General features: G+C 51.3%; 2 protein-coding genes across 2 annotated transcripts in view; both read left to right on the top strand.

Moving 5' to 3' along the window:
- Window positions 1-6481, top strand: part of CACNG8 (calcium voltage-gated channel auxiliary subunit gamma 8) — a 12350-nt gene extending 5869 nt beyond the window's left edge. The window contains exons 2-4 of the mRNA XM_014794182.2: window positions 2458-2541; window positions 3844-3984; window positions 5671-6481. Of these exons, the coding sequence (XP_014649668.2) occupies window positions 2458-2541; window positions 3844-3984; window positions 5671-6413 (968 nt within the window). The 3' untranslated portion in view covers window positions 6414-6481. The remainder of the gene's footprint in view (window positions 1-2457; window positions 2542-3843; window positions 3985-5670) is intronic.
- CACNG6 (calcium voltage-gated channel auxiliary subunit gamma 6) lies at window positions 4374-27797 on the top strand. Its single transcript, XM_004439045.3, has 6 exons — window positions 4374-4524; window positions 12108-12232; window positions 13806-14222; window positions 18575-18649; window positions 20133-20270; window positions 27296-27797. The coding sequence occupies exons 2-6, from the start codon at window positions 12127-12129 to the stop codon at window positions 27532-27534; spliced, it is 975 nt and encodes a 324-aa protein (XP_004439102.2). The 5' UTR covers window positions 4374-4524; window positions 12108-12126; the 3' UTR covers window positions 27535-27797.

Raw genomic sequence — 27797 nt, 5'->3', positions numbered from 1 at the left:
TCTCCACATTCCCCCTCCTCCAAGCCGCTGGAAACCATCAGTCTACTTTCTGTCTCTATAAATTTGATTATTTTAGATACTTCACATGCGTGGAATCATATGGTATTTGTATTTTTATGACAGGCTTATTTCACTTAACATAATGTCTTCAAAGTTCATCCGTGTTGTAGCATGTGTCAGAATTCCCTCACTTTTTAAGGCTGAATAATATTCCATTGTATGTATATACCACATTTTGTTTATCCATTCATTTGTTGATGGACATGTATGTTTCTTTTGGCTGTTGCGACTAATGCTGCTATAAAAGTGGATGTACAAATATTTCTTAGAGACCTTGCTTTCAGTTATTTTGGGTATGTACCCAGAAGTGGCATTGCTGGATCATATGGTAATTCTGTTTTTAATTTTTCGAGGAACCTCCATATTATTTTCCATAGCAACTGCACCATTTTACATTCCCACCAACAGTGCACATGTTCTAATTTCTCCATATCCTCACCAACATTTGTTGTCTTCTGTTTTTGTTTTTTGTTTGTTTTTATAGTAGCCCCCCTAATGGGATGGTATCTCTTATCTGTGAGATGGTATCTCGTTGTGGCTTTGACACATTTTCCTAATGATTAGTGATGTTGAGCAACTTTTCATGTGCTTGTTGGCCCATTCAACCATTCTTGCATAAAAATATTTATTAAGCATATTAATATTTATGTGCTAGGCTAGGATGCTAGGAAACAGCCTATATGGTTATATTCCAGTGGAGCAAACTGCTGTGTGTTTGAATTCTGCGTCCACCACCCATCAGCTGTGAATTGATGAACGCTTTCTGTGCCTCTGTTTCCTCATCTGGACAATGGGTATATTGACTGATAGCAACTGGGCACTTAACTGTGTTCCAGGCAAAGTGCTAAATCTCTTTCCTTGGATTCAATCCTCACAACAACCCTGTGAGGTAGGTCCTATTATCCCCTTGCTATAGGAGAAGGGACTGAAGCAAACTGGCCTGAGTAATGCCAACAGGGTCACAGAATGGAGACGTGATGGAGTCAGACTTCATTATCAAGCAGTGTGACCCCAGTTCCCAACGTTTGGCCACTGCACAACACCAATAACATTATCTATTTCGTAGGACTCTGGGGAGCTCTGGATGAGTTAATCCACCTAGGAACCACTTAAATGTTAGCTCTTAGTGGAATTAGTCACTCTTTATATTCCTTCTTCTCAATCCTTTCATTTATCTCATTTCTTCTCCTGTCATCTTCTCCCTGGAATCTCCCCTTCTGCTATCCTTATATTCATTCATAATTCCATTCATTCATTCATTCCATGCCCATTTCTCAAGGCCTCCTTTGTGCCAAGCAATGCTAGGGACACACAGCGGAATCAAATCCCATGCCCTCCCCCTGCGGCAACTCCCAGCTTGCTGAGGAAGAAGATCATAAATCAACCTGATGCATGCCAAAAAGGGGGATATAGCACAGAGAGCTGCTACACCCAAAGGGGGAAACTGACCTAACTTTGGTGGCAGGCATGCCTGCAAGACACACACACACACACACACACACGCACACACACACACACACACACGGAAAGCTTCTTCAAGCAGGTTCCCCATGAGCTGCCCACTTGCAGGGTAAGTTTTTCATCAGTGAATAATGTGAGCAGAATGTTCCACAGCTTGGGCAAAGGCCTGGAGGTTGGAAGGAGCCTGGAGAATTGAGGAAACTAAATGTATTTATATTTACACTTACTTACATATCAGTCTCCAGCTAGGTGAGGATGAGGATCCTGGGACGAAGGAAGCGGGTGAGACTGCATGACCCCTAGAGGCATACTCCACCTCCTCACCTGCCTCTGCTGGCTCCAACCACTCAGTCTCCTTTCAGAGGATTCCAGGTTCAGTGCGGAAAGAGACTCAGAAGCCCTCTCCTTATACCGAGGAATGAAGAGACTACAACTCCCATGATCCACTGGGGAGGCTCTCTCCTCACAACTGGACTCAAGACCTCATAGGGCCTCATGGGAAATGTAGTCCTCGCGCTCGGTAGCCCCCCCGTCTTCGTTTTCCACCCATTCTCAGACTTGCCCGCAAGTTCAGAGTTAGAAGGGCGCCCTGTCACTGCTGAAACTAACGCCTTGTTACTTGTAGAGGGGGAAACAGAAGGCCACACAGGCTGAGTGTCCTCGCACAGGTTACGGGGCAAAGGTCCTTGTGTCCTGTTAGTGGTATTGGATGGAGTTTTTTTCTTTCTTTTCCTTTTTTCTTTTAACTGGTGGGGAAACTGAGGCCAGTGAGGTTGAAAGTTTGTTCCAGATGCGGAGACAGGCTTAGCGGCCAGGACTTCCTGTCCCCCAATCAGTCCAGAGAGAGAAAGTGTTGGCGGAAGGGGAGGGTCTTCTCTCATCGGGGGTTCTCCCCAGCTGTTAAGTACTCCCACCACCACTCCCATCCCCCTCCAGGGCTGAAAAGAGGCGTCTGCGTGAAGATCAACCATTTCCCGGAGGACACGGACTACGACCATGACAGCGCGGAGTATCTGCTCCGTACGTGTGGGTCCGGGTCAGAGCTGGGGCACTGCTGGGCCGGGGCGGGTGGGGGGTGCAGAGAGAGGGCCCGCCGGCGCTTAGAGCGACACGCAGAGGTGAGCTTGCCAGCCAATCCAAGTCCAGACACTGAGATCCTCTGGTCCCCGATTGGCTCAGTGGTCTCTCTCCCGCCCCCACCTCTCACCTTGGGGCGGGCTTGAGGGGGGATCTCGGGAGCCGACTGGCCGCCGTGCTGCACCCGGGCACTCGCGGCAACTCTGCGCCGCGACTGGTTGTCGCTCCCCGGGCGGGGATTGGCCACTGCGCCCTGGGCTGTGAGGCAATCTGCGGCGCGGACTGGCCACTCTCGGGAGCTGGCTAGGGAAGCCTGTGGTGCGATTGGTGGCTACCCCGAGAACGCGGCAAATCCTGAATTATGATTGGCTGCGGCCTCAGCCGGGCTCAGAAATCGCAAAATCTGGTTGCCTGGGGTTGGGGGGGGGCGTGGAAAGGACCGCAGAGAGAGAGAGAGAGAGAGAGAGAGAGAGAGAGAGAGAGAGAGAGAGAGAGAAAGTGGGACAAACAGAGAGAGGGAGAGAAAGAGACGAGAGAGAGAGAGAGAGAGAGAGAGAGAGAGAGAGGAAGAGAGGAAGAGAGGAAAAGAAGAGAAGCCCAGAGAGATAGAAGCCAGGCAGAAGGGGAGGGGGCAGAGAGAGAGAGAGGGAGGGAGGGAGAGGGAGAGAGAGGGAGAAGGAAGGAGAGAAGGAAGGAGGAAGGAAGAGACAGAGGGGAAGGGGGAGAGAGAGAGAGAGAGAGAGGAATTCAGAGAAGTAGATGAAGCCAGGCAGAATGGGGGTCTGGTGGAGAGACAGATTAAAAGATTTGATAGAAAGAGGGATCTGGAGAAAGGAAAGAAATGCGCAGAAGAGAAGAAGGGAGGGAGCGTGCGAGAAGGAAAAGGAGTAAGGGAGAGGGTCCACAGAGAAATGGAGAAGTTCAGAGAAAAAGAGGAGAGTGATTCAGAGGAAAAAAAAAAAAATGCTGGGAGAGAAAAATAGACCGAGGAAGAAAGAAAGGGACGAAGAAAAAGAGGGAGAGTAGATCAGACTAAGAAATAGAGAAAATTTAAAGAGAGAGAAGGAAGCAAAAAATAAAATAACCAGAAGACAGGCAGAGAGGGAGAATTGGAGAACTAGCGAGAGAGACGCAGAGACGAAAGCAGGCAGGGGGCGCGGGACGCGGGGGTCGCAGGCGGCCGCGTCTGACCGCCCTGGGTCCCACCACCCTGCCTCTCCCCCTCCTCTCCTTTCTCCCTCGCAGGAGTCGTCCGGGCCTCCAGCATCTTTCCCATCCTCAGCGCCATCCTGCTGCTGCTCGGGGGCGTGTGCGTGGCGGCCTCCCGGGTCTACAAGTCCAAGAGGAACATCATTCTGGGCGCAGGGATCCTGTTCGTGGCAGCAGGTGAGAGGCAGAGGGAGGGGGTGGCTGGCCCGGGCGGCCAACCTGCGCGCGCGCACGTGTGTGTACGCGCGCGCGTGTATGCAAAGCGACCCTGCCCCGGGCGCCCCCTGGGGCCCGGAGCCTTCCTAGGCTCTTCCCAAGCTCCATCGCCACCCGCTGGGCAAGGTAGGTGTCGCCTTCGCGCCGTCTTCGGGGGAGTGAACCCATCACTGACAGGTGTCTAGCGCGTAACTAAGATGCAGGGAGTTTAGGTTCCAAAACCCGCGGTTCTGGAGACGGAAGGGGAGGAGCTTGGGTGAAGGGGTGGGGCTTTGAGACAGAATTGGGGTCTATGAAGATAGAGAGGCGGGGCTGGCATAGAGGACCGGGCCTGAGAGGGAGAAGGTGAATCGGATGCAGATGGGGAGGAGCCTGCCCTAAGGGGCGGGGCCTCGTGGACCCTGGTGGATCCAAGAAGAGGCTGGTCTTGGGAAACCATCCAGACCAACTCCGAGTGAGGCATGTCCTGAAGGAGCAAGACCCCCTTTCTACCCGAAATGAGTAATGCTGGGAAATTCCAGGGGGCAGAGCTTTTTCAAAAGGGTGGAATCCAGAGGAGAAGAGGGAGGATTTAGCATAAAGAGCAGGGGGCGCTTTGGGGATGGGTCAAGATTTGCAGGGGGCTGTGCTGGCTAGACCTGGGACTGGGGGAGGAGCTTGGCCTAGACCCGTCGGGGGCGGGGGGATTTGGCAAGCCGGAGGGGGGCTTAGAGTAGAGGGGGACCTGCTCTAATAAAGGCGAATTTTAGACTAACAGGGGAAGGGCTCGGAATAGATAACCGGGCTGGGATGGTATCATAAAAGGAAGAGTTTAGATCAGCAGGGGTCAGGGCCTAGAGAGTCAGAGCCAGATATCCTTATTAACAGTTTAAACGAATAGAGGCTGGGGCCTATGGGAGACCCAGGTTCATAACGTTAAGGGCGGAGTTTAGACCAGCCAGGGCAGGGCCTGGGCCGGCTGGGGTGGGGTTGAGACTAGAGCCGTGGAGGTGGGGCCTGGGCTAGCTGACAGTGAGGCTTTGGTCATCTGGGGGTGGGGCCTAGACCAGATGGGGCAGGCCTGGCATCTGGAGAGGAGTTTAGACCACCTGGGACCTGGATCATCCGAGGTGGTGTCTGGACCCTTTGGGGCGGGGCCTAAGCTATCTGGGGCTGGAGGTTATACCAGCGCGAGGCGGGGCCTAGACCACCTGGGGGTGGAGCTTAAACCAGCAAGGGGCGGTGCCTAGGCCATCTAGGGGTGGAGTTTAGGCCAGCGCAGGGCAGGGCCCAGGGACAGCCTGGGAGGAGTTTAGACCATCTGGGACAAGACTTGGACCACCCGGGGGCGGGGCCTAGGCCACCTGGGGGTGGAGCTTAAACCAGCAAGGGGCGGTGCCTAGGCCATCTAGGGGTGGAGTTTAGGCCAGCGCAGGGCAGGGCCCAGGGACAGCCTGGGAGGAGTTTAGACCATCTGGGACAAGACTTGGACCACCCGGGGGCGGGGCCTAGGCCACCTGGGGGTGGAGCTTAAACCAGCAAGGTGCGGGGCCTGGGCCATCTGGGGGTGGAGCTTAGGCCAGCCGGGGGGCCGCGCGGGACCGCGGGGCGGGGCCGGGGGCGGGGCCGGGGGTGGCCTCGAGGCTCCCGTCTGACGTCCCCGCCCAGGCCTGAGCAACATCATCGGCGTGATCGTGTACATCTCGGCCAACGCGGGCGAGCCGGGCCCGAAGCGGGACGAGGAGAAGAAGAACCACTACTCGTACGGCTGGTCCTTCTACTTCGGCGGGCTGTCGTTCATCCTGGCCGAGGTGATCGGCGTGCTGGCCGTCAACATCTACATCGAGCGCAGCCGCGAGGCGCACTGCCAGTCTCGCTCGGACCTGCTCAAGGCCGGCGGGGGCGCGGGCGGCAGTGGCGGGAGCGGCCCCTCGGCCATCCTCCGTCTGCCCAGTTACCGCTTCCGCTACCGCCGCCGCTCCCGCTCTAGCTCCCGCTCCAGCGAGCCGTCGCCGTCGCGGGACGCGTCTCCCGGCGGCGCCGGGGGCCCGGGCTTCGCCTCCACGGACATCTCCATGTACACGCTCAGCCGCGACCCGTCCAAGGGCAGCGTGGCCGCGGGGCTGGCGGGGGCCGGCGGCGGCGGCGGAGGGGCGTACGGCGGCGCGGCGGGGGGCGCGGGGGGCGGCGGGCGGGCGCCGAGCGGGACCGCGGGGGCGCCCGGCTTCCTCACGCTGCACAACGCCTTCCCCAAGGAGGCGGGCGGCGGCGTCACGGTCACGGTCACCGGGCCGCCCGCCGCGCCCGCGCCCGCGCCGCCCGCGCCCGCCGCGCCCGCCCCCGGGACCCTGGCCAAGGAGGCCGCCGCCTCCAACACCAACACGCTCAACAGGAAAACCACGCCCGTGTAGGGGCGCGACGGGGGGCGCCGAGGGGGGCGTGTCCGGGGCGCGTGCGCGGGCGCGCGTGCAACGAGGCTGCCGGGGGTCGGGGGCGCCCCCCTCCCTCCCCGTGAGCACGCTGGAGACTGCTTGGCCTTCCCCCGCGCCCCCTCCCCACCCCCCGGGCGTGGAGGAGCGCCCCCACCCTCCGAATCAGGGACCCCGAGGGAGGGGGAAGGGAAGGCAGGGGGCCGTTGTGAGGGAGCGTCGTGTTTTATTTTTTTGTGGGATTGGGGGGGAGGCGGGAGGGCTGTGGTGTTTTTTGCAGTTTTGAGATGTTTTCTTTTTAATGTTTTGCTGTGTGCATGTGGGGGCGGGGCGGTGGGAGGGAGGGACTCCCAGCCCAGCCCAACTCCTGGAGAGGGGCCCGTAACACACGAATATATAGTTATACCTACAAACTTTATACATGCTCTATCTAAAGAGACAAAGGTAAAGAGAAGGGATGCAGAAAGGCGAAGGGACAGGGGGTGGACGTGGGCATTCATTTACTTTTTCATTCATTATTCCGCACCTGCTGTGTACCAGGACCCCGGCCCTGGGGACGGAACGTCAACATGCAGAGAGGGACTCCTTCATTCATTACCCGAAATTTTTTGTGTACCTAAGCGCTAGGCATTGTGCTGAATGCTGAGCCCACAGAAGGGAGGAAGACAGTCAGGGTCCTCAATGTCTTCAAGTTTACATCTTGTGTATGAAATAGACATTACTCAAAGAATTGTGTGAACAAACAGTAAGTTACAGTTAGGACGTAGGAGAAATAGGAAAGGCTATGAAATGCTCCATCTGGGAAGCAAAACCCAGTTTAAAAGGAAGGGATATTTTAGCTGACACTGCAAGGATGACAAGAAGCCAGCCAGGTGAAGCTGGGGGATGTGTCTCAGCCAGAGAACAGCATATGCAAAGGCCCTGGGGCAGGAAAAGCTTCCAGGGAGGGCTAATGTGTAGAGAGGCTGGAGACGCAGACAGGGCCAGACTGCCCAGGGACTTGTCGTTTAGGTCAGGTGTTTCGACTTTATTCTAAGGGTGGTGGGAAGCCACGGAATGACTTTAAGCAGGGACTTACTGTGAATGGTGTACAAAGGGAGGCAGGAACTCAGAGGCGAGAGTGAGAGGCAGACACATGCTGAAATTCAGCATCAAACACAGGCACTGGCCCTTGAAACTCACACTGGTGGGAGGAAGCAGATAATTACACAAATACTGAAGCACAGGCATGGTGTCTGGTGTGCAGGAGAAACACTGGGACTCAGAGATTCGTGTTTCACTCATTAATTCAGCCATGCACTCGTTGACATTTTTGCACCTCTGCTAAGGTACCAGGCAGTGTGTTAGAATCAGGATCCCCAGTGATTGGTGCTGTAACAGGGGCCACGATGGGCACCCTGAGCCAAGAACAGAGTAACCAGCTGCCAGGAGTGGGTAGTACTCGGGGGAGACTTCCGGAGAATGTCATGCCCGCCTGGGTTTTAGAAGGATGAGTAGGAGTCTGCCTGGTGGTGAAGAGGGTGAAGAAGGCTTTCGTGGGGAGCTGGGGCAGGTGGTGGTGTGGGAGAACAAGTTGGGCAAAGGCCTGGGGGGTGAAACAACATGCTGTACTGGGGACAGTGCTCACAGTTCTGGGAGCTGAAGGGCAGGGTGGGGTGGGAGGTAAGGGAGAGAAGCAGCTAGAAGCCAGAGTGGAAAGGTGCTGCAGTTCCAGGCTGAGGGGTCTGGACTTTATTCCAAGGGTAGCGGGGAGACACGGGAGAGTTCTGAGCAGCAGAAGAGCAGGAGCAGACGTGGGTGTTAGAAGGAGCCCCCTGGGATGTGGGACAGGGCTGAACAGGAGGCCAATGCTCTGGGATAATCAGAGAGGATGGCAGTTGAGGTGGGCCAGGGCTGTGGGGTGGATGGATTTGAAGGTCACTGAGGACAGTGCTTAGTGGGTTTCCCATCATTTGCTCAGCAAATATTTCCCAAGGTCTGCCATGTGTCAGGCCCTGTGCTCGGTGATGCTGGGAGTGCGAGATGATTCAGATCCTGCCCCGCCTTCCAGGGGCTCCCAATCTGGTGGGAAGATGGACTGGGACACAGAGAGGAGAAAAGTCCTTAGCAATGGTGCCACGCTGCCAGGGGCTTTGCCAGCCTCTCTCTTCATAACATGGAGCAGCAGACAGGGGTAGAACAGAGGCAGGATGGGATCAGAACTGGGTGTTGGGAATTTCTATCTGGGGTCTGTGTGGACTAGGAAGGGAGACAGGCTGGAGGGCAGGGGAGCAGGGAGGAATTCCGAGGGGGCAGTTTCAGAGAGAGATGCTGGAAAATGTGGGGAAAGGTACACAAATGAGCTAGACAGAGGAGAATGTAGTGTAGGGATGATAAATGGAGAGAAGAGAGACTGGGAGAGGTTGAGTTAAAAGAGACAAATTTGGTGGGAGATGGCGTTCTTTGGTGGAGGAGAGGGGCAGAACTGGTTAGGAGGTAGTGGATTCTAGGGTCCAAAGGCCAAACACAGAGGAAGAAAGAGGTGGAGGATGGGCAGAATGGAGAGAGAGATGGGGAGGAGGAGAGATGGAGGGAGAGATGGGGAGGAGGAGAGATGGAGGGGGAGATGGGGAGGAGGAAAGATGGAGGGGAGATGGGGAGGAGGAGAGATGGAGGGAGAGATGGGGAGAAGGGGAGAGGGAGGGAGAGATGGGGAGGAGGGAGATGGAGGGAGAGAGATGGGGAGGAGGGAGATGGAGGGAGAGATGGGGAGGAGGGGAGATGGAGGGAGGGAGATGGGAAGGAGGGAGATGGAGGGAGAGAAATGGGGAGGAGGGGAGATGGAGAGAGAGAGATGGGAAGGAGGGAGATGGAGAGAGAGAGATGGGGAGGAGGGAGATGGAGGGAGAGAAATGGGGAGGAGGGGAGATGGAAGGAGGAAGGACAAGGAGAGAAGAGACCAAAACTAGGTGAGTCACAGAGAGATGGAACAAAAGTCTAAGACATGGGAAGGTGATCCAGAGAGGCGAGAAAAAAGGGACAGGAGAGAGACTGACACAAAGATGCACAAATCAGAAGAGAGAAGTCTCAGAGATACAAAAATATATACATACACAGAGATGGAGAGGTAGAACCGCAGAGAAAGATCCAGAGACATGCTCAGAAGGAAATGTGGCAAAACAGAAGCAAGTATAGTGTACAGGAATGATCCATTTCTTTTGTTTGTTTGTCACTAGTATTCAAGAAATATTTATTGAGCACCAACCTGTTCTAGACTAAGTCTAGGCCCCAGGCACGTGATGGTGAACAGATGGTCAAGGTCTTGCTTTCCTGGAGCTCACAGGAGAGACAAACAATAAAAGAGAATTTCAGTTACGGAGAAGTGCTTTAAAAACTAAGCAGGCTGTGTTGACAGTGAGGGGCCAGGGCGACTTTAGATGAGGTGCCTCCAGAAGACCTCACTGCAGAGGTAACGTTTGAACAGAGATGTGGGTTGTGAGAAGGAAGGGGATAGGATAGAGGAGCATTCTGGCCACCAAAGGCAGCACAAAAGCCCCCAGGAGTCACAGGTTGGTGAGGAGGCCCCACTGCGAGCAGATTAACAAGGGTAACCACATCTGAGTGACCCAGAAGCACAGGCTCGGGACGGGTCATGAGGGGCCTTATAGCCCTGGGAAGAAATCTGGATTTTATTCTAAACTCCAAGGGCCTCCCTTGGACGGTTTGAGCACAAGCATGACATGATTGTATTTTTATTTAAAAACAAAACAACAGAACCACATTGCTGTGCTGAGAATAGATTCAGGAGTGAAAAGCGGAAGTAAGGAGGTAGGGGGCTGTTGTCCTGGTCCGTTGAGGCTGATGGTGACCTGGACCAATGTCGAGTGGGTGAGGATGGAGAGAAATGGAAGAACAGGGCATGGGATTTGGGAGACAGAGCCTACAGTGGTGGTGAACTGGATGTAGCAGAAGACGAAATTGGAAACCAAAGTGGGAGAAAGGGGAACTCTTTTAATTGGGCGTGTATGACTTGGGTGGGTGCTGATGTGTGTTGCCTGGAAGGGGGCCATAGGGGAAGGAATCAAGATTTGGGTGGGAGGGTTCAAGCATCCTCCTTTGCACATCTCAAGGTGGAGATGCCTGTGGGAAACCCAAGTTGGGGTGTCAGGTAGCTGTTGGATATGTGAGACTGGAGCTTAGGGGAGAGGTCATGGCTGGAAATTTAAGTTTTGGAAATGTCAGCATATAGGAGACATTTAAAGCCACAGGACCAGATGAGGTGACCTAGGAGGTGAATGCAGACAGAGAAGACCCCGGCCCAGATCCTCAGGGGCATCTGCATCAGGGGGAGAAGAGGACATAGCAAAGAGGGTGAGAGAGGTGACCACGAGGTAGGCAGAGACCAGGAGCAAAGGGCCAGTGGTGCCCAATCCTGCTGAGAACTGGAGAAAGAGCCCAAGAGCAAAGTGACCCTGATAGGAGGTCACTGCAGTGCGATGGTGGGGAGGGGAGCCCTGCAGAGTGGAAGGAAGAAAGGATGTGGGAGGGAGGATGGAGGGAAAAGGAGACCAGGCCATCCTTTTGAGATGAAAGTGACACGAACTCTCATACCAAAGAAAGTTCTTACCCTTTCTGTGAAAGGAGAGATAGAGAGACTGGCAGACAGGGAGACAGAAGACAGAAAAATACACCCCGAAATGAGAGAGCTGTTACAGAGAGTGAGATGGAGAAAGATGGGAAGACCCTGGGCCAGGAGGGGAAGATGGATTCGGGGGGCAGGACAGAGGTGCTGCAGGAGGGTGTGTCTGATTGCTCGGAAGTGAGGCACTGGTGGACCGTACCCAAGGCTGCTTTGTCCAGCTCCCATCTTGTGCTGCTGCCAGCATCACGCAGACTCTCGGATTCCCCTCTGGATCCCATCAAGGCCTGGGAAGACCCAGTGAGGTGAAGGGGAAGAACAGGCTTCACTCATTCACTTAAGAAATACTGCCTGAGGCCTTCCAGGCGCCAGGCCCTGCAATCTGAGAGCTGCCTTGGTCAGGAGACAGGAAGGGCAGCCAATTAGAATGCAGAGGGAGGCGTGCTCTGATGGGGGGCATTGAGGAAACACAGCAGGCACCTTCCCTAGCTTGGGAGGAGATGTCTGTGTGTCAACATCTCACATCATCCATTCATCCAGCCAGTCATTCATTCATTCATTCAAGTCACCTAGTGCACATTTCCTAAGGCCTCTTGTGTACCCAGCCCTGGGCTGGGTGGTACTGAGGACACTGAGCTGAGTTCCTCTTGCACCTGGTGGGAGAGCCGGACACAGACACACACGGTCACATCCCAGAGCAATGCGTGCTCCAGTGGAAGTGGCACAGTGGGCCGTGGGCGTCCAGGGCAGGGTTGTCAGAGAGGGCTGGGGAGGACCAGGTCCAGGTAGAGCAACCAACGTGGGCGAAGGAGTTGGTGAAAGGTGGGTCCCACCTGGGCGGTCCACAGAAGGGCTGAGGGAGGGGGTGAAGAGGTGAAGATCAGGCCCTGCTGCCATTCCACACGGCTGTCCCCATCCCGGCCCCTGGGGGAGCTGAAACTGCATGGACGGCCCCCCGGGGGTGCCCCGTCTAATAAACTCGATGAAGAGGACTGCGGCTCTGGGTCCCGTGCCCCTCACACCCAGCCCTCCCCAAGGCCTGCCCTTTCTCCCTCCAGGGTTGCTGAGAACCCCAGCATGAATCTGTCCTTCCATCCTCCAAGACTCTGGGAACTGGGCCCCAGTCTGCTCCTCCCTCAGTCGCAGGAGTCCGAGTGCCCAGATCTCTCCTCCTGGATTTCAGGTCTGCGGTCCCCTCCACTCTCAAGCCCGGAAACTGAGTCCCTGGGCTCCTCCTCCCTCAGACCCGGGAGTCCGGGCCCTCAGCCCCTCCTCCCTCAGACCCAGCAGTTCGGGTCCCCAGCAGGCCTGCTCCGCACCAAAAATCCGGGTTCCCTGCCCTGCCCCTTCTCCGGCCACCTCGGAGATCTGACCCTTAGCTTCCGCCCTTGCCCCTTAAGGAAATAAAAGTCCCTTCAGGCTCCACTCGGGTCAAGACCCGGCCCCCAGCCCCTTCTCCTTGGCTGGCCTCCCTCCTCCCCCGCCTTGTCCCCTTAAAATACCCAGGATCCCTATGGCAACAGGCGCCAGGCGACAGGTGCGGGTGTTATTTACGGGTCGAGCCCGAAATAGCCCAGGAGGGTGAGGGGCGGGCGATGGGGGCGAGGCCGGGAGGGAGCGGAGCGGCGGGGCCGGCGGGCCGAGCGGCGGTGGCGTGCAGAACCCGACGGGCCGGAGGCATCGCGGAGCTGGGGTCGGCGCGGCGCCGAGGCAGGACAGCGAGAGGGGTCTCTGCCCAGGAGACCGGGGTGGGAGGCCTGAGGGAGGCGCCGGGGCTGGCGCGGAGCCTGGAGCCCTCCCGGCCGGGCAGGCCCTGGGAGCCCGGGGGAGGGGGAGCCGAGTGATCCCACAGGGACACAGAGTCCCTTCCGGGTCCTGGTTGTCCTTTGAATCCCTAGGGACTTTGTCCCCATTTCCTGAGCCGCAGTGCGGACCACAGCCCCTTTATCTGAGCCCCAGTGGGGACCCCAGGTCCCCCTCCTGAGCCCTGGGGAGTTTCTAGGCCCCCTTCTCTGGACTCCACTGTGTCTCTCAGCCCCAGTGCAGACCTTCTCTGATCTCTCTTCTCTGAATGGCCAGGGAGCCCACCATCTCCTTTTCCTGAATTCCAGCAGGCCCCTAGCTCCCCTTCTCTAAACCCCAGGCAGGACGCAGCTGGTCCCCTTCTGTGAATCTTAGGGGATCCTCCTGCCTCTGAAATCCAGAAGTAATTCTGACCTCCCCCTCTGAGCTCCCCCTGGGGACCCCAGCTCTTCCTCTTCTGAACCCCAGAGGAGACCCGACTCCTCACGCCCCAGACTCTGAGCCCAAAAGAAGCCAGGAGGCATCTCCTGTCAAACACATAGAGGACCTCAGCTCCCCTTCCTGAGTACCCCAATCTCTGAGCCCTAGTGGGGACCTCAGATCCCTTCCCTCAAGAAACCCAGTTTCTCTTTGGTGATTCCTCCCAGTGGGGACCCCAGAGCAGCCCCCAGAGCTTCAAGCTGCCACTCAGTTCTCCTTCCTCTGAAGCCCCCAGGCCCCCTCCTGGGCACCCAGATTCCAGCTCTGAGCCTCAAGGGGACCATACTTTTCCTCTGGTTCCCATCTTCTTTGCTGAATTTCTGTGGCCCTCCTCCGAACCTCAGAGAGGTCCCCAGCCAGAGGATCTAGTTTTTTCTCTTCTGAACCCCAGAGGCAACCTTGAGATTCCAAGGAGGATTCAGATCCTCCTTTTTCATAGTCCAGTGGAAACTGAGCCCCTCACCCCCTTCCAGACCCCAGGCGCTTCCCTTCCCACCCCGGAGCCCTCCTCGGCTCTGCCTCCTTTGCACCTGAGCCCCATCGGCCGGCCACAAGGATGATGATGTGGTCCAACTTCTTCATGCAAGAGGAGGACCGGCGGCGAGCGGCCGCGGGCCAGCGGCGGGCTCAAGGGCAGCACAAGTCCTGGCTGACGCCGGAGCGGGAGGGAAAGATCAAGCTGGTGCTGCTGCTGATCACCGTGGGCGCCACGCTGGCCGTGCTGGCCGTGGGCACCGAGTTCTGGGTGGAACTCAACACCTACAAGATCAACGGCAGTGCTGTCTGCGACGCTGCCCACCTGGGGCTGTGGAAGGTGTGCACCAAGCGACTGTGGCAGGCCGACATGCCAGCGGGCAGAGAGACCTGCGGCCCGGCGGAGCTGCCTGGAGGTGAGAGACCGCTGCCCTAGTCCAGTGTTTGTACCCCACAGAGAGAGGCCCGTGTCTGAGAAACCTGAGCCCTAGAAACAGCCTGAGCCCCAAGGAGAGAGCGTGCACCCTCAGGAAGAGCCCGTACCCACATCAGCCTGCGCTCCTGAACAACTTTTGTCCCAGGCACAAACTGTGCACAGATAGAAAACCTGTACCTCCAGACTAGCCTGTACCCCTAGACCAGCCTGTGCCCCAAGACCAACCCGTACCCCTAGACCAGCCAGTGCCCCAGACCATCCTATGACCTCCAAAGTTCCTGTACCCCCAGCACAGCCTGTGATCCCAGACGTTTTTGTGTCACCAGACCAGCCTGTACCCCTAGAGAGACCCTGTGCCCCTAGAGAAGCCTTGTGCATCCACCCACAGCCTGTGCCCCAAGACCCAGCCTGTGACTCCAGACACAGCTGGTGCCCTCAGACAGCCTGAGTACCCCCATAATACCTGCCCTCCAAGACAGCCTGTGCCCCCCATGTGCATGCCAACAGACAGCCTGTGCCCCCCATGCACATGCAGACAGCCTGTGCCCCTTGTGTGCAGACCCAGCCTGTGCCCCCCTTGCGCACACACAGAGACAGCCTGTGCCCCCCGCACACACGCACAGAGATAGCCTGTGCCCCCCGCACGCACGCACAGACAGCCTGTGCCCCCCATGTGCATGCCCACAGACAGCCTGTGCCCCCGTGTGCATGCCCACAGATAGTCTGTGCCCCCATGTGCATGCCCACAGACAGCCTGTGCCCCCCGTGCACACACACAGACAGCCTGTGCCCCCCTGTGCGCGTGCCCACAGACAGCCTGTGCCCCCCTACTGATTCTGCCAAATGAAGCTCTCTCCAAGCACCTCCCAACATTCCAGGGCCGACCTGGTGCTTTCCGGGAAATGTTCTTCTTCATTTCCTGTGCCTCTCACCAATGACTGCCCAGACTGGATGCTCCAGCCCTTCTCGTTTTCTGTTACAGACACCCACACCCCTCACCTTCTCGCAGAGTGGCTCTTTCACCCCTAGCTATGCCAGAGAGCTATCCCATACCTCTCACTCTCCCTGACAGGGCACACCATGCCCTTTGGGACATACCAGTGGGACATCCTATACCCCTTGGGCATGGGAAAGGGATCTCGCTCCACCTCTACTGACCCAAGGAAACTATCTGACACCCCTCAGGGCCCATTCAGGTTGTCATATGCTTGATCACCCATATGAAATCTCCAATGCTCTTTACTCTCCAAAGGATGTCCTACAATCTCAATACCCCTCAAAGAAAGTCTATCCCCCTGGGCTCCAGATGGGATTTCCCTCCTTCACTTCTCCAGATGTGATACCTTACATCCATATGGTCCAAAATAGGATGTCCCAAGCCCTTGATAGCAAAGTGGGATGCCAAGTACTCCTTGTTCTCTGAGGTACCCCCCCACTCAGTGTCCAGATTAAACACTTCACTTCTACAAATGAGCTCATTCTCATCCCCCAGGACCCCAAGCAAGAAGTTCCCAAACTTTTGCAAAATGGGATACCCCACTAATTAAAATGTCAGGTGCTTATGTAGTGCCTGGCTCTGTTCTAAGTACTTCAAATGCGTTAACTCATTAATCTTCATAGCAATCCTATAAGTAGTTATTATCTTCCCTATTCTACAGAAGAGAAAAATGAGGAGCAAGAAACGTAGGTGGCTCAGTCCATGCACCCAGGCTAGCCATATGGGCTTTGAACCCTGGTTGTCTCTGTTCTTGGCAACTACACCATCTTGCATCTCACTAGTCCATAAAGATGTCCCAAAGGTTCTTGCTGCACTGGAGGGGATGTCCTTCCCCACCTCACTGTATAATATGGGGTCCCTCATATCCCTTGATGTCCCCCTATTGGTCACAAAGGACTTCAACCTCTTTACAGGACCATCACCATTATCCCACAATCCTCACCCTTCAGAAGACATGTCACAACTTTATCTCAGAAATATCCCACTGCCCATCAAAGGACATCCCAAGGGGCTACAAGGCGGTGACCTATGTCCTACTCTTTTCCAAATGGAGTATGCCATATCTTCTGGGGTCAGGGACAAGATGTCCTAAATCATTAGTAGCCAAAATGGGATGCTAGACACCCCACACTCTCCCAGAAAGATGTACCACACCTTCTTACTCTCTAGATGGCACTTCACATTTCCCTCTTTGGTGAAGACCACGTTTCCCCCACTGACTTCCACAAATAGCACCCTCGCCCTTCGCTCTGCTGCATGAAGCATCCTTTCCTTCTTGCTGCTGCAGGATTGCTGCTCCAGGATAAGGATTCACACTTCCCACTGCTCCTGGCGGGACATCTCATGCCCTCTCCTTCCCGCAGAGTACCAGGCAGAGTATCCACACCTCCCACTGCTCCTGGCGGGACATCTCATGCCCTCTCCTTCCCGCAGAGTACCAGGAGGAGTGTCCCAAACCTGACTCAGGAGCTTATCTCTTGTCCCTCCACATCTTCTTTCAATTTAGAAAATTCCTTTCCACTTCCCCAGACCGCCTGGCCCCTCTCCTATTCCTTTCACCCCTCTTATTCTCTGCCCCTCTCCTCCCTTTTCATGCCTTAGTTTCCCCATCTGTAGAATGAGAAAGTTGGACTAGGTGAATTCTGTGGGAAGTTCTGGCATTAAAGTGCAGTTTAGAAAGTGCCTTTTTTGTTTTTTTAGTTTAGGATTTCTTGGACTTCATGTATACAAAGTTGGATGAATCATACTCTTCAGTGTATGTCACAAAATCATTACCAGCCTTTGCAAGATCCTTCTTGTGCTTTATTTTACATTCTTCTTCTTTTTTCTCATTCTTTCCTAACTCATCTCTGTAATGTGTTTGATATGCATCCATGGATATATATTTTAACTTGGAAAATATATGGTGTTACTTTGTGTATATATATATATATATATATATGTATTTTTAATTTACACAATGACATCATGCTATAGATTTTTATTTATCTATTTTTTTGTGAGGAAGATCAGCCCTGAGCTAACCTCCATGCTAATCCTCCTCTTTTTGCTGAGGAAGACCGGCTCTGCGCTAACATCCATAGCCAATACTCCTCCTATTTTTCCCGAAAGCCCCCCAGTAGATAGTTGTACGTCATAGTTGCACATCCTTCTAGTTGCTGTATGTGGGACACAGCCTTAGCATGGCCGGAGAAGCGGTGCGTTGGTGTGCGCCCAGGATCCGAACCCAGGCTGCCAGTAGCAGAGCGCGCGCGCTTAACCGCTAAGCCATGGGGCCGGCCCTGTGCTATAGATTTTTGTTTTTGATTTTTTTTTTTTTTGCTCAATACTGTGTTTTCAGATCTCTCCATGCTGCTTTCTGTTATTCTAATTTGTGGCTATTATGTGCTTCAGAGATTTGCATGGGGAGCATCCATCACATTTACTTGTCTGTTCCCCTAGAGATAGACACCTAGGTTGGTTCCAACGCCCTGTTGTAATAAACAATATTGCAGTGAACATCCACATATATGTTCCTGCATGTGGTTTTTTCCTGGATGTATACCCAGAGGTGAAATTTTTGGGTTGTAGGGTATAAACATACTTCATTTTATGAAGTGTGTCAGAGTGCTTTCCAAAAAGATTAGTACCAGTTTATGCTCCCAGCTGTTTCCTCTTATCCTTTCAATGCTTGATATTATCCTTTTAATATTTACCAATCTAATTGATCTAAAGTGGCAGCTCCCTGCTGACTTAAGTTGCATTTCTGTGATCCCTGGTGAGGTGAAACACCTTTTCTTGTACTTCTGAGTTATCCAGGCTTCCTCTTCTAGGAATTGACTATTCATATCTTTTGCCCATTTTTCAATTGGATTACCTCTCTTTTCTTGCTGATCTGCAGGAGTTCTTTGTGTAGTCCAGACAGGAATCCTTTGTGAGATAAGAATCTCTTCTGAGTCTGTTGCCTTCTGTTGCCTGTATCTTAGTGTCTTTTGTTGAATAAAGTGATTATCTATTTCTAATCCCACTTGACCCTCAACAAACCCATATGACAGAGTCAGAAAAGATACCCATTATCTCATTTTATAGAGGAAAATCAGAGGCCCAGAGAGGTCAATAGCCCGCTCCAGGCCACAGGTCTGGACCTCAAAGCTGTGGATTGGAATCCCAGCTCCTGGATAGCTGTGTAATAGCAGGTGGCTTTTACTTCTCTGAGCATCATTTCTCTCCTCCGTATATCAGGGATGCTAATGTCATATTTTTAGGCTACTGTGAGCTATGATAAATGCCCGGTCCTGAACTTCCACTCGGGACCTCCATGTCATTACCTCCCTTTCTCTCTCCTGCTCCCACAGAAGCAAACTGCACCTACTTTAAGTTCTTCACCACGGGGGAGAATGCACACGTCTTCCAGAGAACCATAAAGAAAGGTGAGAACTTTTCACCCCAGGGTGGTGTGGTGATGGGGATATACTGACTATGCCAGAGAAGTTCTTGATAGCATTGTCATCCTTTCTGCTTTGTCTTGGGGAGGTCCTATCTTTGAGGGGTGGTGGCGGTAGGGTCATGGTTTTCCAGAGCCCTGTGCCCAACACTCCTACCCCAGCTCCTACCCCTTTGCAATGTGCTGTGTGACTTTGGGAAAGTCACTACCCCTCTCTGTGGCTAGCACTTTAACATCTCACAAATGTGCCTCTACTACATGCCAAGCCCAGCGCTGGGTGTTTCATTTATAAAAGGTTAAGTCCTTGCATGACCCTGCAAGGTGGGGGCTTTATCTTAATCTTCCGGCTGAGAAAATGGAAGTCCATAAATGGTTAAGTTTGTTTTTCCTAGGAAGTGGCAGAGACAGGATTCAAACCCAAAAAATTCTGACTCTAAAGCAGCGATCTCCTATAGAATCTTCTGTGAAAAGGGAAATGTTTTATGTCTGCACTGACTGATAAGGTGGCCACTGGCCCCACGTGGCTACTGAGCACTTGAATGTGGCTCGTGTAACTTAGGAACTGAGTTTTTAATTTTGTTTAATTTATATCCATTTAAAATTAAAAGGCCACATATGGCTCGTGGTGACCATACTGGACAATGCAGCTCTTAAGACTATCGTTTCTACTCTAACCACAGCCTCTCCATCACCCTGCTACCTCAACATCCCCACCAGTAGAAGAATTGTGATCTGTCTTATCTGGTCTTTGTAAGGATTTAATGAGATGATGCAACTAAAACATATGGTGTGAAGCCTGGCACATAGTAGGTCCTCAATAAACAGTGGTTCTTACTCTCTCCAATGCTTTCTCTCTTGTCTTTGTGCTGAGTGAGCTTGGGCAAGTCACTCTGCCCCTTTAAGATAGTAAAATAATCATGGTGCACATGCATGGAGCAACTTCTGTGTGCCAAGCACTGCACTGGGCACTTCACATACGTGATTTCTAATCCTCACAACAGCCCAATCAAATAGGAATTTTGATCCTGATTTGCTAGAGGAGGAAAGTGAGGTTCAGAGAGGTTCCCTGACTTTACCAAAATGTTCCAGATAGGAAGTGGCTGGGGGGAATTCCGACTTGGATCATCCCACTGTAACATACCACCTCCTCTGTTGTTGCCCACACGCCCACTGCCTCAGTTTCCTCACCTATAAACAAATGGTGACCAGATCATAAGTAATAATTGGTAGTTCCCGTCTCCTTCTAATCCTGGCTCATTTGCTCTGTGACCTTAAGCAAATAACTGACCGTCTCCAAGTCTTAATTCCTTCAACAGTATAAGTAAAATATTGGACTGGATAATCCTCTACATGAAAATTCTTCTCTAGTTCTGAATCTTCCATCTTCCTGTTTCTGGGTCTTTATAGGGGAGTTCTCCCCACTCCCTACATCCCATGCTCTCTGCTTCTTCCCCTTCCCGTCCTTGCAGAGGTGAATCTGGCGGCTGCAGTGATAGCAGTGCTAGGCCTGGCAGTCATGGCCCTGGGGTGCCTCTGTATCATCATGGTGCTCAGCAAAGGTGCACAGTTCCTGCTCCGAGTTGGAGCCATCTGCTTGGGCCTCTCAGGTGAGGGCTGAGAGCCTAGAGACTGAGGACATTGCATGCTGGGAGCTCAGATCTCCAGGCTCTGTTGCATGCTGGGAGGTGGGATCTCCAAGTACTGTTGCATGCTGGGAGGTGGGATCTCCAAGCACTGTTGCATGCTGGGAGGTCGGATCTCCAAGTACTGTTGCATGCTGGGAGGTTGGATCTCCAAGCACTGTTGCGTGCTGGGAGTTGGGAGAAGCCCAAGGTAGGCTCAAAGATGGGAGAATTCCAAGCTCTGTTGTTGCTTAAGGATTGGGGGGCCTCCAAACACTGTTTTAGATGTAGACCCAGGGTCTTCGAGTATTGTTGCATGCTGGGAAGTGGGATCTCTAAGCACAGTTGCATACTGGGAGGTAGATTCTCCAAGCGCTGTTGTATGCTGGGAATTGGAGGAAGCTCATGGGCTGTAGAAGTCCCAAAGATGGGAGAATTCTAAGCCCTGTTGTTGGCTGGGAATTGAGGGGGTCTCCAAACAACTTTTTAGATTTGAACTTGGGGTCCCCAAGCACTGTTGCATGCTGGGAGGTTGGGAGAGGTCTCCAAGCACTGTTGCACGCTGGGAAGCACAAGGGCTGTAGTAGGCTCACATATAAGAGAGTTCTAAGCCCTATTGTTGGCTGAGAATTGGAAGGTCTCCAAACATTGTTTTAGATCTGGACCTGGGGTCTGCAACAAGTCTGTAACTCTGTTACATTCTTGGAGTTGAGTGTCCAAAACAATGCTACATCTCGTGAAATGTAGTCCTCATTGGATCAAATGTTTTCTAAGGTGGATAGAGAGGTCATTGATTATATAAGCTTCAGTTATTTATCCTTGTGTATTTACTAAGCAACTACTGTGTTCCAGGCACAGTGCTAATGGCTGGAGATATAAGATTAACAAGACAGACACTGTGTATGCACTCATAGAGCCTAGAGTCTGGCAATGGTAGACAAAAACCAGTAATTACAATGTAATAATTCAACTATAATTGTGATGAGAGTTATGATAAATCACTGTGCTGTGGGGGCGTGTCATAGAAACTCCTCGAGAAAGTGACATTTAAGCTGATAATTGAAGGATAAATAGGAATTGTCTAGTTAAGGTATGTGGTGACAGTGGTGGTGGCAATATTGGTGATTTTTATTGTGGTGGTGGTGTTGGTGATGCTAGTGATGGTGGTGGTGGTGGTGATGCTGGTGGTGGTGATGATGGTGGTGGTGGTGGTGATGGTGGTGATGATAGTGGTAGTGGTGATGGTGGTGGTTGTGAAGCTAGTGATGGTGGTGATGGTGATGATGCTGGTGATGCTGGTGGTAGTGGTGGTGGTGATGATGATAGTGGTGTTGGTGGTGGTGATAGTGGTGATGATGGTGGCGATGTTGGTGGTGATAGTGATGGTGGTGGTGCTGATGATAATGGTGGTGGTAAAAAAAGAATAGCATGTATGAAGGCTGTAAAAGATTCAGTAACTTTGAGGGACAGAATAAAGATCAGAGCATAAAACAGGGCAAAGCTTGCACAAAAGTACATGGCAGCCTTAATTAATAAAAGAAGTAGAGGCTAGGTGCAGGATGAGGCCAGGGAGACATATGAGTGTTCAAGAGCATGCATGAATGGGAAATAATAATGATCACATTCTTACTATTGTTTTGTTGCCTTAGATATCTTCCTAAATGAAGGGGAAAATTCAGTCATCCTCTTTCCTTTCATTCATTTTATTCATTTATTCATTCATTTAGTTCATTTAATTCATTGATACACACACAGACACATTACACCCAATACATATATACATGTTAAACACGTATGTATATGTATATATAATATATAAGAGTGTACAAGACAGAAAGGTGTCTTCCCTTATGGAGATTATCATCTGGTTAAGGACACAGAAATAATGCAAACCATCCCACAATTACAAACTGCAGTAAGCTATGAAGGAAAATTAGAGTTCTATGACAATATGTAATGAAAGCACTTGATTTAAAGCAGAGAATTAGAGAGGTTTTCCCTGAGGAGATGATACTTAAAATGTCAAAGTATGGGTAGGCAAGCTAGAAAAAGTTTGATGAATTTGAGATCCTGAAAGAAAGCCAGTGTGACTGGAGCAGGGAGCGTGAGGAGGATACAGTGTAAAAGGAGGACCAGGGAATCAACAGGGAATCAAAAGATCTGGATTGGAGTCCCAACTTCTTAAGAGCTGTGTGACCTTGGGCAAATCTTTTTCTGTCTCTGGGCTTAAATCTTTCCATATCCTTGAACTCACTCATCCAAGTATCCATTTATCAAGTATCCATCCTATCCATCCATCTATCCATCTATCCATCCATCCATCCTGTCCATCCATCTATCCTATTCATCCATCGATCCTATTAATCCATTCATCCATCCACCAATCCTATTCATCCGTCCATCTACCCATCCCATTCATCCATCATCCTACTCATCCATTCATCCATCCATCCTACTCATCCATTCATCCATCATCCTACTCATCCATTCATCCATCCATCCTATTCTTCCATTCATCCACCCATCCATCCAACCATTCATCCTTCCATCCATCCATCCTTTCAATGAAGGCATCAATTGCCTCCTTCCTGCCTCCTTCTCTTCCCTCTTACTTTCTTTCTTTTCCATCTTTCCTTCTTATCCATCCTCCTTCCCTTCCTCCCTCTCTCCTTCCATCTATCTATTTTTCCATCTCTTCATCCATCCATTCATTCAAATAGTATGTCTCTAATATCTAGTAAGTGCTAGATGATGTGCTAGGTACTACTGGGGATAGAATGATGAATAAGATTAAGATGATCCTTGTTCTCATGGAATTTACTGCTTGTAGGAATTTGGTGCTGGTGTTATTATTGAACTCATGCCCGTGTGATTCTTGGGGATGCCATGAAGGGTGGATGTGAAAGTGTTTTGTGAAAGTCTGGGGCATGAAAATGTTCTGCAAACTGTACAATCAAATGAAAGTGAGGGGTGGATTTGATGCTGTAATTACTATGATTATATTGGGTGTCAGGAACTGGGGCAGATTAAGTTTTGAGGTCTACCTAGGTAAAGGGTTATGTTCAGGTTATATTGTTTCCCTCCATAAAATATATATGTCGGGTGTTGTTCTATGTTTTAGAGATATGAGACAGACAAGTTTCCTGCCCTCATGGTCTGGAGGGGGGGAGATAGAAATTAGACAAGTAAACATACTCATATAAATTAATATATGTTAATAATTACCAACTGTGATAAATGCTATAAATGAAAAGAAAAGAGTAAGAGGAAAGTGTATAACAGGGAGACCCAATGTAGACTTAAGTGGCAGTGGTCAGGGAAGGCTTTTCAGAAGAAGTGTACATTAAATAGGGATGCAAAGAATGAGGATGTGTAAGGCAGACTCAGGGAGGGGTAAGCAGAAAGTTATTCCAAGCAGCATAAAGGTCTCCAGGCTTGAAAGAATTTGGTGCATTTAAAGACCTGACGAAGTCCTACTCCATACTACTAAAGGACAGGAAATGCAGCTTGAAAGGACGCTGAAGAAGTAAACAGGGACCAGATCACGTGGACCCTTCTAGGTCATACAAGGGAAGTCAGGCTCCATCAGGGAGGAGGTATAGTGATGTGCCTACAAGAATAGTCTATGGAATAAACCTGGCTGGGCTCAGACCCCAGCTCCACCTCTCTAGGCTTCAGTTTCCCATCTGTAAAGTGAGGATAATAATAACACCTACCTCATAAGGTCTAGTGGAAGAGACGGGACGTGAGAGCATTTGGTTAGATTGTTGGCACAAGGCTAGTGTGTCAAGGCCAGGGATCTACAAACTACAGCCCATGGCCAAATCCTACCTACCCCTTGTTTTTGGGTTAGTGATATTTTTAAACCATAAATCATATCATGGTTCCTGTGTGGATCAAAAGCCACCAATAAATTACCAACACTAGGATAACATGGCTCCAAGGTCTTAAGTGGCTTGGCTCCTGACTACATGAGACTTCATCTCTTAGCACTTGCTCCTTCTGCTCTGCCCACATTGGCCTCTTGGCTATTCCTCAGACACTCCAAGCTCATTCCCTCCTCAACGCATTTGGCGCTACTATCCCCTCAGCCTGAAATGTTCTTCCACCAGATCTTCTCATGTCTCATTTCTTCACATCATTTAAGTCTCTGATCAAACATCACCTCCTCAGGGGCACCACTGTTGACCACCTGGTCTAATGTAGACCCATTATCTGCTGTGTCTCTACTTTGCCTTATTTTTCTTCATAGAATTGATCACTACCTGAGATTGTATATTTCTGTATGCTCGTGTTTGCTAAGGCTGCCATAACAAAGTCCCACAGACTGGGAGGCTTAAACAACAGAAATTTATTGTCTCAGTTCTGGAGGCTGGAAGTCCGAGATCAACATGTTGGCAGGGTTCGTTTCTTCTTGGGCCTCTCTCCTTGGCTTGTAGATGGCCGTCTTCTCCCTGAGTCTTCACGTGGTCTTTCCTCTGTGTGTGTCTGTCTCCTAATCTCCTCTTCTTGTAAGGGCACCAGACATATTGGATGAGGGCCCACCCTAATCACCCCATTTATATTTAATTATCCCTTTAAAGACCCTATCTCCAAATATAGTCCAATTCCAAGGCACTGAGGGTCAGAACCCCAACGTATGAACTTTTGAGGGGGACACAATTCAGACTGCAGCAATACCTTTACTTGATTATTGTCCATTTCCCCTTCTAGGGTGAAAGTCCATGACAGGGGCTTTGTTAGTCTCATTTATATATTTTATATATACTTTATAGTGACAGCTCAATTAAAATCCATTGAATGAATGCAAGGATGCATGAATTAGCAAAGGAATGAATGGACTGGACAATGTCTCCTTCTCCTTTTCCACCTCTAGTGCCCTAATGCTGGGCTGGTGGGGCCAAGAAGGGCTGATAGAGGCCGTTGAGCCACAGTATGCAGACTCCAGGCTGCATTCTCCAGGTCCCTGATTAAAAACCGTGGGAGAACTGGAGTGCAGGGAGGAAGGAGGGTCAGGGATTGATTGAGGTTGAGGCCAGACTCCAGGGTCTGAGAGGGGAGGCAGCTAGGATCCATGCCTAAGGCATGACCATCAGATGGTCCCACATGATCTGACTCCTGCCCACCTCTGCACTTCCGTGGCCCACTGCTCTCCCCCTCCCCCACTCCCTTTGTTGCGGCCACAGTGACCTTCTTTATTTTCCTCAAACACGCTATACTCCATTCTATCACTGGGCCTTTGCACCAGCCATTCTTTCTGCTTGGAACTGCCATTGCTCAGTTTTGTGCATGGCTGGCTTCTTCTCATCCTTTGGGTCTCAGCTCAAATAGCTTTTTCTGATGACACCATGTAAAGTCCCTGCTCCGTCCCTGGATGTCACTCCCCTTCCCATCCTAGCATACATCACTCTCTGAAATCATCTTGTCTTCTCATCTGTTTACTTTGGAAATTGCAACTTGGCAGGCTGCAGGGCAGCAATGGCCCATAAATGTACTTTGTTTGGCAAGCAGTGTGTAAAGATTTCTCTGAGCCAATATTTAAAGGTTGGGCGAATTCCCGTAAAAATAATAATCCTTTAAAAACTTCTAGCTATTCTTGAAAAATCAGAAGATCTAGTAAAGTAAGTCCCCATTTCTGAAGGGCTGCAGTTGGCTGAAGCTGAGTTTTGGCTGCTCTGTGTCATTGTCCCCACCACACGTGCCTGCTTTATTTATACTTTCTCATCATCTCCTGCAGGCATCTGAGTTTTGCAAGCCTGGGTTTATTTGTTTACCCTCTGTCCTTTCCAAGTGAAAGGGATAATTCGGTACATGTGTGTGGTGATGGGTTGTAATTAGTATTTTGGTGGTGAACATGATGTAGTCCATGCAGAAATAGAAGTACAATGATGTACACCTGAAATTTTTGCAATGTTATAAACCAATGTTACTGCAATAAAAAAAAAAAAAAGAAATTAAAAAAAAAAAAAAAAAAAAAAAAAATATAGGCTCCATGACACAAAGGTGTCTTTGTCTGTCTTGTTCTTTCTTTCTTTTTCTTTGTTTTTTAAATCAAATTGCATTACAACTTGACTGCCTTTCTCTGCATTTTGTGATCCACCATTGCTCTTTTTTCTAGCTTTATTGGGTATGATTGACAAGTATATATTGTATATATTTACAGTGTACAACTTGATGTTTTGATATACATATACACTGTGAAATGATTATCACAATCAAACTAGTTAACATATCCATCAACTTGCATGGTTATCTTCCTTTGTGTGTGGCGAGAACATTTAAGATCTAACTTCTTAGCAACATTCAAGTATGCAACACAGTGTTGTTAACTATAGTCACCATGTTATACATTAGATCCCCAGAACTCATTCATCTTGTGTAACTGAAACTTTGTAACCTTGACCAACATCTCCCATTTCCCCCTCCTCCCACCCCCTGGCAGCCACCATTCTGCTCTCTGCTTCTATGAGTTCGACTCCTTTAGGTTCCACCGTCACTCTTCACAAAAGCCTTGATGGAGTCTTCACTTGACTTTTGCGATTCTTGACTCCTCGGCTTGCTTTTTTCTTTTGTAAAGTGATAAAATACACATAACATAAAATTCACCATTCTAACCATTTTTAAGCGTCCAGTTCTGTGGCATTAAGTACATTCACTCTGTTGTGCAACCTTCACCACCATCCATCCCCAGAACTTTTTCATCTTCCCCACTGAGACTCTGTCTCCACGAAAACACCACCTCTCATTCCCTCTCCCCTCAGCCCCTGGCAACTGCCATTCTACTTTCTGTCTCTATCAATTTGTGTCTTTATCTCCAGCTTCCAAAATTGTGCCTGCTGTATGGTAGGTGTTTAGTAATTAGCTGTGGTTGAATGACTGAGTGCTGGGGGGTCCCCCAGGTTTCTTGTTTGAGCAAGCATGTGATGGGGTGTAAGGGGGAGATGCTCAGACCCAAGTTGGGGTCCCCTGGGGCCTGAGCACCACACTCTGTCCTCCTCCTCTCCCCACAGGCCTGCTGCTGCTGGTCAGCCTGGAGGTGTTCCGGCATTCCGTACAAGCCCTGCTGCAGAGAGTCAGCCCCGAGCCTCCCCCGCCCCCAGCCCTGACCTACGAATACTCCTGGTCTCTGGGCTGCGGTGTGGGGGCCAGCCTGGTCCTGCTGCTGGGGGGCGGCTGCTTTCTCCTGCTCACCCTGCCTCCCTGGCCCTGGGGCTCACTCTGTCCCAAGTGGGGGCACAGGGCCACCTAGAGCCACCATTGTCCCTTCTCTAAGCTCCTTCCAAACTCTTCTCCTTTCTCTATTGTCCCCCCTCAAAATCTTTGGCCCCATGTCCTGGAGAAACCGTGTTCTCCCTGCTCTGGGGCCCACATTGTTTGCACAAACCTGCCTCTTGTACCCTCATCTTTTCTCTCTGTAAATGTTTTCCTCAGTGGCTGAATTTAGGATGTTTGGGGGTGGGATGGGGAGAGGCTTTTTGCAAACGACGGTCCCCAGGGAAGGCTGGTGGGGAC

Source organism: Ceratotherium simum, chromosome 33 (assembly GCF_057802395.1).
Source record: "Ceratotherium simum simum isolate JZ-2026a chromosome 33, ASM5780239v1, whole genome shotgun sequence".
NCBI classification, from domain to species: Eukaryota; Metazoa; Chordata; class Mammalia; order Perissodactyla; family Rhinocerotidae; genus Ceratotherium; species Ceratotherium simum.
Note: the sequence above shows the minus strand (reverse complement) of the source record. Positions and strands in the feature narration are given on the sequence as shown.